The sequence below is a fragment of the Mauremys mutica genome, chromosome 11, assembly GCF_020497125.1.
Source record: "Mauremys mutica isolate MM-2020 ecotype Southern chromosome 11, ASM2049712v1, whole genome shotgun sequence".
NCBI lineage: Eukaryota > Metazoa > Chordata > Testudines > Geoemydidae > Mauremys > Mauremys mutica.
This window is the reverse complement of record NC_059082.1, coordinates 22,076,011-22,089,308: the sequence shown is the minus strand read 5'-3', so window position 1 is coordinate 22,089,308 and position 13,298 is coordinate 22,076,011. Positions and strand designations below refer to the sequence as shown.

Sequence of the window (13,298 nt, the reverse complement as noted above, 5' to 3'; positions counted from 1 at the left end):
TGGAGTTTGAGCTGTGATAGAGGATTTGTTTGCTCTCCTATAATTATATAGGTTGATTTGTGTTATGGGATTGGAATGACCACTTTTACCGACTTTGTGTGTGTGTGCGTGTGTGTTTTGTGTTGTTTTAATTACGTCACAGTACCTAGAGCTCCTTTGAATAGGTCCGTTTTATAATTACCAGTCAAAATAAATAAAAGAATAACTTAATTGAGTAACACTAGAAAATATATAGTGTTGAATTATGTAATTTAGTAAATAAACTGGGACACAATAATTTACTTAAAACTAAAATTTGCTATATTGGTGTCTCCTTACTTAAAAATAAAGTGCAGACTGCTTATGGGTAGTTGTCTGGTCTAGGAAGAATATAATTTTGTTAGTATGGAAAAAACCATTCATTTCCTAATGAATTGTCTCTTATATGATGTCATCCTCAGCGCTTTAGATCTGACAGCTTTACAGGGTCCTCTTAACTTTGGACACAACTTGTGGGTTTCAAGTCCATCCTTACTGAACACTACAACAAGCTAAATATATCCAAGCAACCAGATTATAAAAAACAGTTAATTTAAACCCTGACATTAAAAAAATAATAGAGTGCATCTACAAGGCAACCCCCCCACCCACGGCAGTGAATCTCAGAGTCAGTTACTCGGGCTCTGAAACTCACTGCCGCAGGGTTCTTTTCTTTTTCTTCTTTTTCCCTTTTCTTTTCTTTTCCTTTCTAGATTTACCCACAGAGATCATATAATCTGCCAGTATTTTCACCTATGATTTGAGGAGTCAACTCTTGTGTTCTGGATGTCTTAAGTTCTCCTGTTAACATTTGGAAATAGTTTATTACTGGAAAAGGTGATGAAGGTTTTTTGTTGTTTTCTTTTGTAGGTTACTTGGCTGTTTCTTTATTCCTCCATGAAAATCATGAACTGTTGCTTCTGCTTGTTAACACAGTTGTGAAGGTACAGCTTTATGGGAGGTTTGGAGAAGAACATTACACTAACTTTTTAGGCCAGTGCTTTTCCAAGTATAATGCCAATTTAATTCTAAACTATGTAATCATTAATAAAATCTACTTGTTTGTCAGTTAACATTGAAATAGGAAAAATGACTATTCACCTGAGCTGCTTACGGGACTCTAATGTATCCTTTTCCTGTGGTTATAGTTTCAAGTTTTGTAGCAGTATTAAACAAATACAATGAAAATTTCACAGAAAAATTGAACAATCCCCTAATTAGCAGAGCATTAGAGAGCAGCGCTTCACAGGATAGCATAAAAAGTGGAGGCTTTCCCACATTTGGCCTTAGAAATGAAAAGTTTCTCATAGTTTAAATTAGAAATGACCATTTTGTTGTCTTAATGATTGTGACAGGACTTGCAGAGCACTAACCTGGTTGAGGTGTGTATGGCGCTTACTGTTGTCAGCCAGATCTTTCCACGGGAAATGATTCCAGCTGTACTTCCCCTCATAGAAGACAAACTTCAGCATTCTAAGTACGTATTCACTTATAGGAAGGATTTCAGCCTTTTGTTATAAACTTGGAATGTCCTAAAATTTAGATGTTTTATTTCAGTACATAAATATTTCTCAAGTACTGTTTTTGCTCTGAATCCTTCCTTAGTCGCCATTCACAACTTTGTGTTCCTTTTCACATTTTCCTTTTGTTTCCCCCTCCCCTCTTTAGTTTGTGCATTCTTGATTGCACAATGGATGTCTTTTGTTGTGCTTAAGCATTGTTGATGGATACATGTCATGTAACTTTATACACGTCGAGATACTGTTGCACTATGTGGGTTAAGAAGTGTTTGTAGTGTAAATAGAGTAACAAGTTGTACCCTTGGAATTCATTACGTCACAGAAAGATCTGTGCCTGATTTTTGGAGAAGCTGAGCGTGCGCAAACCCCACTGAAGACTTGTGAGGTGTAGGTGCTCAGCCTTTTGAGTATCAGGCCTCATCGTTAATAACATTACATACATGAAAATACAGAGCTAGCACGGAATACATACTAAACTAAAAGGTAGCATAAGCATGATCTAACTCCAGGAACTACTAAACTCTGCTTGCTGTGCCACTGACTCATCATGTGGCCTTTGCCAGATTACTTATCCCTCTCTCTTGTCTCGGTGTCCTCATTTGTAAAACTTGGATGATAATACTATTTCAGAGGCATCATGATGTGATGCCTAGTTAATATTTTTAACTAACTAGCTATAAAAGTGGGAAATGTTACAAAGTCAGTAGTTTTCATAAAAATAAAGTCTCTGTTTCATAATATAGAGAAACAATTTAGGTTAAGTAAAACTTCTATTTAGGGTCAAGTTGCTTGATCTTTTAAAGAAAAATATTTCTCTTTAGGGAAATTATCAGAAGAAAAGCAGTTCAGGCCTTGTATAAATTCTATCTCATTGCTCCCAACCAAGTCCAGCACATCCATGACAAGTTCCGGAAAGCCCTGTGTGACAGGGATGTTGGAGTCATGGCTGCTTCTTTACACATTTACCTTCAAATGATTAAGGTAGGCCGAGAATTAGAAGCCTAATTGAACATATAGGCTGGTTTTTAAAATGTACAAACAACTGTAAAATTGTTCTGTAGGAAAATCTCTCTGGAAGGATGGTCTATCAAATTGTCTTCAGTTAGTTATGAAGGTGAATCGCGGTAATCAGTACTATATTCATTAGCATTCCAACCCTTGACAAAAGCCCCAGCTGACCCGTTCAGAGCCTGACCCTGGTGATCAACACCTTTGGCATAATGGTTTTTAAGTCCAAAGTTTAGGTTTTTTTCAGTGTGTTATAGATTATGCTGAGGATTGCCTGTGAATTCAGTGTACCATTGCAAGGGAAATGCTGTCAGTCGTATTCACTGTCTTGTTGAAAATACAGGGAAAACACTTCAGCTTAATAAAGCAAAAAGGAGTTGATGTTGGGGTTCGAGAGGAAGAAGTGATGGGTTAGGAAATGGAACAATTAATTGAATAATAGCTAATAAGATTATATTCCTGTCATGGTCTTATGGTGTATTTCTGAAGCACTGAACTTAAAGTATTTCTCTTTTCCTTGTCTAGAAAAATGCATCTGGATACAAGGACTTGACAGAGAGCTTTGTAACCATTCTAAAGCAGGTAGTGGGAGGAAAGCTTCCTATCGACTTCAATTACCACAGCGTGCCCGCACCATGGCTACAAATTCAGCTCTTAAGAATACTGGGGCTGTTAGGAAAAGATGATCCAAGGTAACCAGTTTCTTCTATGTAATCAATTCTTTGAAAATAGAAAGAATACACAGTGAGTCATTATTGTGTGGTAACATAACTTTTACTGTGCTGTCATGACACAAAGGAAAATAAAGGATTAATACATTCCATTTGCTCTTTATTAACAAATAGTGTGAAAAGTTATTTATTGAAAAGTTATTATACTTACCTTGTTTCTCAGCTCCTATGTGGGTCAGGCAGCTAATTATGGGATATGTGGTGAGAGACACTTGTGGACTTGAGATCAGAATTTCCATTAATTTGGTAGGTAATATGATCACAGTGAAAATCCAAGACAAGGCAGTGTAAAAAGAGAGCTGTCCTTTGTAAGAGTTTAGTTGTTTGTGTTCTCTGTTCCTCTTAATAAATAAGACAGACTTTTTGGTTGATCGGCAAGGAATGTATTTTTAGTCTATCTTGATACAATAGATGGCTTATTTGAAAGTAGCAAATATCTTGTGAGATGCCATTTAGAGCCAGATTGTAGCCCTTACTTGCTCTAATGAGAATTCATTAATATGAATAGTCTCATTGAAATCATGTGGAGCAGCTTGTAGGATTAGGATTTTATTTTTTCACTAAACAGGTATATACAGGTGGGGTTTTTTTTGTGATTAATTTACTGGGCTTCAAATAAAGTGAGAACTTTCTTTTTACAATTTTTATTTTGCAACAGGACAAGTGAATTAATGTATGATGTTCTGGATGAGTCTTTAAGAAGAGCAGAAATAAATCATAATATTACATATGGTGGGTGAGAATATTTTGTATAAGTACAAATATTTGCAAAGAATGAAAATGTAAGTGTTTAGTTATTGTTCTGTTGACATGAGTAACTATTCTTTTGTTTAGTAATCTGGTGAGGTCATGAATTTGGGTATTGCGACTGGTGAATTAAAAAACAAGGAAATAGAACGTTAGTAATGTTAACACATGAACAGAAATTATATATTCCTGTATAATGTAGTTTTGAAATGTTTTTCAAGTGAAAAATATTTATTTAATGGGAAACAACTAAATATTTATAGATCCAAATTTGCATGCATTCAAACTGCTGCATACTATGTGAAAGTCCTCCAAATTATTTTGAGCTTGCTCTTTTCCTCAGTATACAACATCATGTGCTTGTGAAATCATCAATTGCACAGATGTATTCATTATAGTAGCTAACTTGAAAAAAAATGGTGTTATGCCTTGTGTTTCAGAAGGAAAGACTGGACTTCAGGTTTCTAAAAAAAAAAAAATCCTCCACATGATTAGTTGTTGAGAAACTTAACAAAAAGTGTGTGAGAGAGACATCCTTTCCTTTTGCAAACACATTTGTGATCATAGAATATCAGGGTTGGAAGGGACCTCCGGAGGTCATCTAGTCCAACCCCCTGCTCAAAGCAGGACCAATCCCCAGACAGATTTTTGACCCAGATCCTCAAATGGCCACCTCAAGGATTGAACTCACAATCCTGGGTTTAGCAGGCCAATGCTCAAACCACTGAGCTATCCCTCCCCCCGATCTCTTGAGTTGCTCTCTAGAATCTGTTGTTAAAATTATTTCCAGAGCTCATTGATACTGATGCATGTGAAAGTGTGTTTTGACATAAGGCACTACAGTAAATCTTATAATTGTTGCAAACAGTCATGTTAGTTTACCGTTAAAAAAAATATTTGACAATAGAGCAGAATCAACAAGAAATAATACTTTCAGACTCCTAAGGGCATATTGCAAACTATGGAGAGTTTGAAAGATGTGTGGGTTGGTTTGCTTGTTTTTGCTATCTTTTTCAAGCACAAATATCTAAGGTTCTAGAACACTAAATTAACAACTGTTCTTTTACTCTTAAAAAAAAAAAGTAGTATTTCATGGTTTTAAAACGAAGCCATAAATGTTGCCAGCGATTGATAGAAAATTAAGACTTGGTTTTGAAAGTGTCTGAATAACAGTGGAACATATACCCCAAAGTTCTAGGAGTCTGTTTCCTTGACTAGGTGTATTTTCTAAGCATTAATGAAAGTGAGATGCACATTAAATGCAGAATACTCACCCATCCCTTTAAAAAAATTTTTTTTTGTCAAATGATATACTGATGAAACATCTGTCAAATCTTATAACCATCCATTCACTGTTTCACTTGTATGCCAGGGGCGTGATTTTATGCAGGAACAGCAACATAGACATTCAGGAATTTGTTTTCTTAGTGTATGATGGATTTACACATGCAACTCTCAAGAGAGTTAATGTGCATAAATTCTCTGCACAGTGAGAGGAAATTGGATTCCCAAGACTGAATGTTAAATACTTTAGGGATCAGAGTAGACAACCATATGTAAAAAGCCTTATTTTGGCACTTATCAAGTAAAATGTACACAGAAAACAGAATTTACATGTGCATTCCTTTGCTCGCTATATATTAATTATTGATACAGTGCTAAAGAATCTATGATGCAAGGCAATGTGAAAATGTTAAAATCTGATTACTTTGTTGCAAAATAGCCAGTTCTGTAATATTAAAAGCCATACCTTGAAGACATTCCTAGCTTGTTTCATGTAGCTGCACAGTTAAGTGCACATACCTTTCTAATATTTAGTTTAATTGATAACAATTGATAGATTCTGGTCTGTTCATCCCATGGCTAACCTATATGAGATATGGAAAGAGCATGTGAATTGCTGCCATGGTCCTAAATACCAGTTGGCAATCTAACTTGGATATTGAATTTTGCTATTGACTCACCTAAATTGGTGCCCTAAAAGATTAATTTGTATCTCCTTTTCTTCACTTCACTTGTTATCCCATTTAGCTTTTCCCAGCAGAAATATTTTTTTTCCTCAGAGGAATTATGCCTCTGAGCTCTTGTCCCTTTTGTCTATGTCATAAAGTTTGTTGATCTTGGTTGTTCATAATGACTTCCTACCTGCTGCTGTGATAGTCTAATGAAAATTTTGAGTCTCTATGAAAACCTTTAAAGTTTACTTTTTGCACCTCCACACTATGTAGTCTCTTCAGTGGCTGTATTTTACAACAAATTTCAGGGCTGGGAAGCTGTCTACAAAACTGAAAAGTTTAATAAATATTGTTTGAAAAAGAAAATAACCAAGAATCCAGTTCTTTTCCCATTGAAATCAGTGAGGGAGTTGTCATTAATTTAAGTGAGAATAGGATTAGGCCCCAAGTCCATATGAATGTTCCTTACCTGAAAGTCGGTCAGAATACCGGAGGGTGGAAACTTCTGTTCAACAAAATCAATTCAAACTTTTGTGTACACTAAACATAAAAGGTAAATCAGTTTTAGATAAATTTCTTTCCCTAAAGACTTAATAATCCATTGCTGGGCCCCAAAGTCTTGTCTGTTGTTGACAGAGAAGTAGGTTCTTGTGGTTTTGTTTTTTTTTAAGTCAAACTACTGAGCTTTTGCCCACCCTTTCTGTACTTCATCTATCCACCCTACTACGTAAACTGAACTAGGCTCCCTACCAGATACCAGATGTTACTAACAATAACTGCTTGCAAAATTTTTCTACATTAAGAAATAAACATTATCATCTTCCTCTGATGTCATCTTCCTGGTATGTGGATGATAAAGCAGCGAAAAAACTCCCAGTTACTTGTGCGAAGTAATTGAAATGCCACTCTGCAATGGTGGCTATGTACCCAACCTAGCCATTGTCCAGCTATATTATTTGGCCTCTTCTAAACAGGACAATCTTGAATCAGGGTGAATCATATTCATGGGATATGCAATAGGGCTATTACTTGCCTGAAAGAAGGAAATTTTTTCACATCCAAACAGTAACACTTGTTTAAAATATTTAATGAGATAATATTTAAGATCCCAGAAATCTACATGCAGCATGCATATTAGATTTCTTTAAAATATTAAGCCTAACCCCTTTCTAGAGAAACAGTCGTCATTTGACATGAAGATTTTTTTACTTGTATGTACTAGCTTTTATATGAAAACGCATTGTTATAGAAATGTATATTCTTAAATTATTGCTGTTTAACATTTGTTGTTTTCCCCCCAGCTATCTTATTTGAATGTGTACAAACAATTTATACCATTTGCCCCAAATCTGATCTGCTTGAGAAGGCTGCCAAATGCATTGGAAAATTTGTTCTATCACCTAAAATTAATTTGAAGTATTTAGGTAAGGATACCTGATCATCTCAGCAAGAAGATTTTAATCTGATCATGTGTATGTGATCTTTTGTCATATCTTCATGCAATAATTTATTTTCTAGGACTAAAGGCTCTGACCTATGTTATCCAGCAGGATCCTAATCTGGCACTTCAGCACCAAATGACAATAATTGAGTGTCTAGACCATCCTGATCCTATCATCAAAAGGGAAGTAAGTTGATTTTTGAACGCCCATAAAGAGAGCTTAATGTTTAAAATTCATGCTATATTAATGTCATTTTAGAGTAAATGCCATTAATATTACAGTAGTGGCATCATCAAACAAAGGCATGTTTATATTGTTTGGCCGTGGTAACTGTGTGAAAGGAATTAAATAGAAAACTTGGTCCTGTTTTCTCCTTTCCTTTTCTACAAATCTTTTATTTCATTCTAAAAACATTCCTTAAGAAGATAAATGCCATTATGATGTGAGAATAAAACAACATATTGTGTTTGAGATTTTTGTCCAATTTGGCACTATGTACACCGCTACCTCCTGATATAACACAAATTTGGATATAACGCAGTAAAGCTGCGCACTCCGGTGGATCAAAGCAAGTTCAATATAACGCGGTTTCATCTATTATGTGGTAAGATTTTTTTGGCTTTCGAGGACAGCGTTATATCGAGGTAGAGGTGTACTAAGTTCCTGTCTGCGTGTCATTCCTGTGTGTTGTGATTAGAGTTACTTAAATGTTGTTTCTTTTGTTTTCCCCTTCAGACATTGGAGCTTCTCTATAGAATTACCAATGGGCAGAATGTAACTGTCATAGTTCAAAAGATGCTGGATTACTTAAGACAAAGCAAGGAAGAATATACCATCATCAACTTAACTGGCAAAATAGCAGAATTAGCTGAGAAATATCCTTTTCTTTCATTGAAGATTTAGAGCCAGAGCTTCTGTTACAGCTTCATGTGACATCACTATTCACATCCTCCAAAGATCATTTTGTGGCCTTCCAGGAAAAAGAGAGAGGCCAGGATACTATAATTCTTTATTTCAAATGTAAAAAAACCAGAAGAAATAATGATCTCAACGTTTTTTTTTATTTCATCACAAAGTAAAGGGCACTGAAGCATTTGGGCTTTGCTTTGGAGTTCATCTTTGAAGTTAATATTAATAACCTTCTCTTAAAAGAAAACTTTAAAAAGCATGCACTGTAGTGTGAAGGAGAGAAGGTGTTTTCTGCCTTATTTAATCAGACTTCAGCACTTCCTAACCGTGAGTGTGGTTTTCATAGTAGAGTGCAGCTCTTCCAATGAAATAGATAGTTGTGGAGCATGATATGGCTTTATTTAAAAAAAAAAAAAAAAAAAAATCCCCAATAGTCCAAAAAGCATCCTCATTAAATGAGAACACTGCAGGACAGCAATGGTGCATGCTTTGGGATTCCGAAACACTCAGAAGGAAAAAGATTCACAGTTCCATATGGTAACACTTTTGGAACCACAGGCTCTGGGAAAACTGCCCTGTTTATCCTTTTTCTCCTTCCTTAGCTTGGAAAACGTTTCAATAGTAAAGACTTGTCTGTTCAGTTACTCCATATGTGTATGTACCCTCAAACTTTTTAGATCGCGCTCTCTTTTTTGATTGTAAGTAAAAATAGATAAACATTATACACTAGGGTACATCTTATCTTCCCTTAACGTTCTGGATACATATGCCCCTGACAATGAGTGGTTCATCCAGACTATGAATGCAGTATTTTCGGTAGGAGGAGATGTAATGCACCCTGACATCCCAAACAACTTCTTGAGGCTGCTGGCTGAAGGTGGGTAACTTACTGAATTCTATAAAGAGAAGCCATGCTTTGTTAGGTAATGTCTTGGTTTTATTTTTCTAAATCTGTCTTGAATTCGGTGACACATGCAGCATAATTTTTTAAGCAAAGATTTAATAATGTGTCATTTTCTTTTTAGGATTTGATGATGAAAAGGAAGATGAGCAGCTACGAGTTTATGCTGTCCAGTCTTATCTTTCTTTGCTGGAGGAGGAAGATGCTTTTTATCCACAGAAATTTCTTCAAGTTATGAGTTGGGTAAGGTTGCTGCAGTATGAAAATATGATAGATGTGAAAATTGCCTGTCATAAGTGATGGCTTTTTGAACTTTATATTATTTTAAAAAAAACCAAAAACTTATTACACTGAAATTTATTCTACCAACCACTTGTTTAAGTGGCTGTGAGATTTTCTGTCTTTTCCATAGTAAGGCTGTAAGTGTTTGTGAAATGCATTCGTAACCTTATGATGACCTGCCAAGCTGCTGAACTTGTATTCTGTGACACCTGTGAAAGCAAGCAGATTCCACTTGAACTGGAAACGGAGCAGATGGTTAATTGTACTTATATAGCTATTGGGTTAGCACTGTGCTAGGCAGCTACTTGATTTAATGAACCAAAAATTGGCATCACACTGATGATTTCACTTGCATTTTCACAAACACAGTAAAATGTAATCTCAAGCATTTTCCATTTAAAATTGAACTATAGCTTGGAAAACCCTAATCTGCACTAGAAAATCTGCACCTTGATGACCGATTGTCACAAATGGGTCCCCTTGAACCAGTGCTGAAAACAATTTAATTGCTAGGGTAGACATGACAGGCATTGTTATAGAAAACAGTATTGATTTGCCAACAGAAACCTTAAGTTGAGATTGATGATTTTTTTTTTAATAAATGAAAGTAGTTTGATCTACTGTGCACTAATAATTAAACTGTTTTCAGGATTAGAGGGGATTTGGTTGCTGACCACTGTTCTGAGTGGTAGTCAGTTTTGTAGAGTAGATAGAACTACAGTGAAATGATCTTAAACTGAGGACCAGCCAGCAGTACTCGAAAACCAGCAGACCCTATGTCTTTTTCCACAGTATATTGCTTGTTTTTGTTTTAAGTGGATATATAATGTAAAAAATTCTTTCTAAAGTCCAGTATTTAAAGGAATTCCTTATCTTATAGTGATTTGTTTAATGTGAGGGGGATTTTATGTTAGAGTATTACCATTACATCTTAATTTCCAAGATGAAAGCACTGATGCCTGTGTAACTGAATGTCTGTTATATCTGTGTCTTGCTCATAGGTTTTGGGGGAGTATTCCTACCTTATAAATGATGGTGATCCAGAAGTCATTATAACAAGACTGCACAGGTTGCTGAAGCAGACTTTTGTTACTTCTGAAACTAAAGCCTGGATTATGACTGCAATCACTAAAATGTCATCCCGTATGTCTTGTTCTAAAACAGTTGATAAACTAATCCAGGAATTCAGCACTTCTCTAGACACATGCATGAGGCAATATGCCTTTGAATTAAAACATCTGTGTGAAAACAAGGAGCTGATGAAAAAGTTGCTTCCGCTTGATGCCAGTTGTGATGAGATAATGGTAAGATAACTGTAACATATGTATTCTGTGCTTACAAATTCATGTATTTTCTATAAAATATGTATTTTAAAATTATTATATTTAGATATGTGTGAGAGGAAAGATGCAAATCTATCAAATCACTTAGAATGAGTTGCAATAAGCACTCTTAATGGGATTATTGATAAGTCTTGATGTGCTGGTGATATTAAGAGGCAATGAGCAATGAAGTTGTCATTTGCTATGCTATGTTCATATTTGTTGTTTTATCAAATGGATTTTTTTAGGAAGGCAAATTCAGTCTTTTGTATATCCAGTATTATGCAGCATTAGTTTGTCTTTGTGGTTCTACTTTTTGTTAGAACAGCCTACTAGTAGTTGAATTGAGGTATAGTATTTGGGAATGGAAATGTTTACCTCCCTGACTAATTTTACTGTAAAATTAGTATATTTACATGGTGTTCAGTTAGATTGTGTTGGGATGCAAGTTCTTTTGTTCAAGATTTCTTGTCCAAACATACAAGTGAGATTGGAAAATTGTAGAGAAGCTAATTATGCTTAAGACCTACTGTCCAGATTGATGTTCTGTTTTAACATGTTAACTCAATACCTTCTATATACAAAATACTCCCTTGGACAATAGTGTAAGTATGGAATATATTCACTTCTTAGTGATATAGGTGTGAGAGCTGTGAGATGTCAGTATGCTGAATTATTATAAAATGGAATGTTCCTTTGTTAAGAAACATTAGTTTCATTTAGTGGAAAGATTCTGATTATTACTGTCTTTCTGAATTCAACGTAGGTAGATGCTTCCTTATCTTTCCTAGATGGGTTTGTGGCTGAAGGACTTGGCTCTGGAGCAGCACCATATAAACCTCATCACCAGAGACAGGAGGAGAAGCTTTCTCAGGAAAAAGGTGACTGTTGCTTCGTAGTTATTAAATGTATGATAAATTAGCCAAACAAAACAAATTAAAATGTTAGTATAACGTTGGTGTAAGAACACCATTGATTTAATTGCATTAATTGAACTTTGCTTCAGAGAGCATCTTCCCCAGAATGTTACCTCTCCATTTCAAAATGTCATCCACAATGGTAGGAGTGATTCATTGCTTCATAGGTTTTAAGGCCAGCTAGAACCAGTAAAATCATATTGCCCAGCTCCCTGAATTACGTAGGTTATAGATGTAGTGCTTACAAACAAGGCCTGGTCCAAAGTCCATTGAAGTTGATTAAAATTCTCCAATTTATTTTTCTGAACTTTGGATCAAACCCATAGTGTGCACCAGGACCCTGTCTTTCATTCAGTTTTTGATTATGCAGATGATCTCAGGCTCCTCTGTGATGTTCTTCAGACCCTCTGCTACTTTGTGCCACTTTCTTAGCTCACCCTTGGCCACTGGGATTCATCCAAAAAACTCTTGTTTATTGAAGATTGAACTAAGCTCCCTTTGGGACTTGGCTGATCTCAGACCTGATTATCATGTGTAACTTCCATCTACAAATAGCTTGTTGCTCTGGAGTCCAGAACATTGTCCCATGCTTCCTGGCAGCATATGGGATTTGGGGGGCGGGAGAGGGAGGGGGAATTAAGATAAAGGCAGGGAATTCCAAGTTTTATAGTACTTAGAATTCACATCTTGGCCACACTATTGTCCATCAGAATTTTTTTTTTATTGTTTTTTGGACTTCGTGTGTTAGAAGAAATATCACTTTTGCTTTATTTATATAAATGATGTAGATAATGGGCTATTCCTTATAAAAACCTTAAGTAGAAAGATTCTATAGATTTAAGAGCAGAATTATTTGATATACTCTATCTTTAGTATATATTTAGAATACATTTTGTAGCTATTTTGTGTAAAAATGCACAAAAAATTGTTTTAAGTGAAGCCCCGAGGAAGATTAGAAGTGTATAATGTTGTGGTTCACCGTGGAAAATGAAAGAGAGTAGTCTTGTGAATAGTATGGATAATTCTAGCATTTGTTTTTCTTAAGCACGGTAGGTACTCCTGGCTTTCTGTTAAGTTTTATGGCGTGTACTGTCCTGTTTTTCTGGGAGGTGAAATCTTAACTGTGGAAACAGGGGATATAGAAAAATCACACTTTAAGAAGTATTTAACATTGATATTGGTTGTGGATGCAAATATATTTAGTTCCCCTCTGTTTCATGTGGAAGAATTGAAGGCTGAATTACTGGTATTTACCTTGTCAAACATCCCCAAGTGGCGGTCTGGTGTACAGTTTATTACGGATTTATAAAGAAACATTTATAGAAATCAAATATGCAAACAGTGGTTCTTCAGGTAGTCATTTGTATCGTCTACTAGTTTAGACATCTTTTTAAAAAGAGGTGAAATAGTTAACTTCAATTTAATAATGTTATTGCTGACAGTGTGTTCAGTGACATGAAAACCTTATGGTTCTGTGGAGATCTAAGTGTTTGTGATAATTTATACTGAAGTGTTTTGTGTTTAAAAAAAAAAAAAAAGTAGGATT

The 13,298-nt window shown here is 35.4% G+C and overlaps 1 protein-coding gene across 4 annotated transcripts in view; it reads left to right on the top strand.

Annotated features, from left to right (window-relative positions):
- The window catches only part of AP4E1 (adaptor related protein complex 4 subunit epsilon 1), a 73,842-nt gene that overhangs the window by 48,390 nt on the left and 12,154 nt on the right, over positions 1 to 13,298 (top strand). For all 4 annotated transcript variants that reach the window (XM_044979158.1, XM_044979159.1, XM_044979160.1 and 1 more), the window contains 12 exons: positions 889 to 962; positions 1,374 to 1,495; positions 2,360 to 2,519; positions 3,072 to 3,238; positions 3,936 to 4,009; positions 7,281 to 7,403; positions 7,498 to 7,607; positions 8,157 to 8,296; positions 9,095 to 9,207; positions 9,356 to 9,474; positions 10,515 to 10,817; positions 11,602 to 11,716. In XM_044979158.1, coding sequence (XP_044835093.1) covers positions 889 to 962; positions 1,374 to 1,495; positions 2,360 to 2,519; positions 3,072 to 3,238; positions 3,936 to 4,009; positions 7,281 to 7,403; positions 7,498 to 7,607; positions 8,157 to 8,296; positions 9,095 to 9,207; positions 9,356 to 9,474; positions 10,515 to 10,817; positions 11,602 to 11,716 — 1,620 coding nt within the window. The remainder of the gene's footprint in view (positions 1 to 888; positions 963 to 1,373; positions 1,496 to 2,359; positions 2,520 to 3,071; positions 3,239 to 3,935; positions 4,010 to 7,280; positions 7,404 to 7,497; positions 7,608 to 8,156; positions 8,297 to 9,094; positions 9,208 to 9,355; positions 9,475 to 10,514; positions 10,818 to 11,601; positions 11,717 to 13,298) is intronic.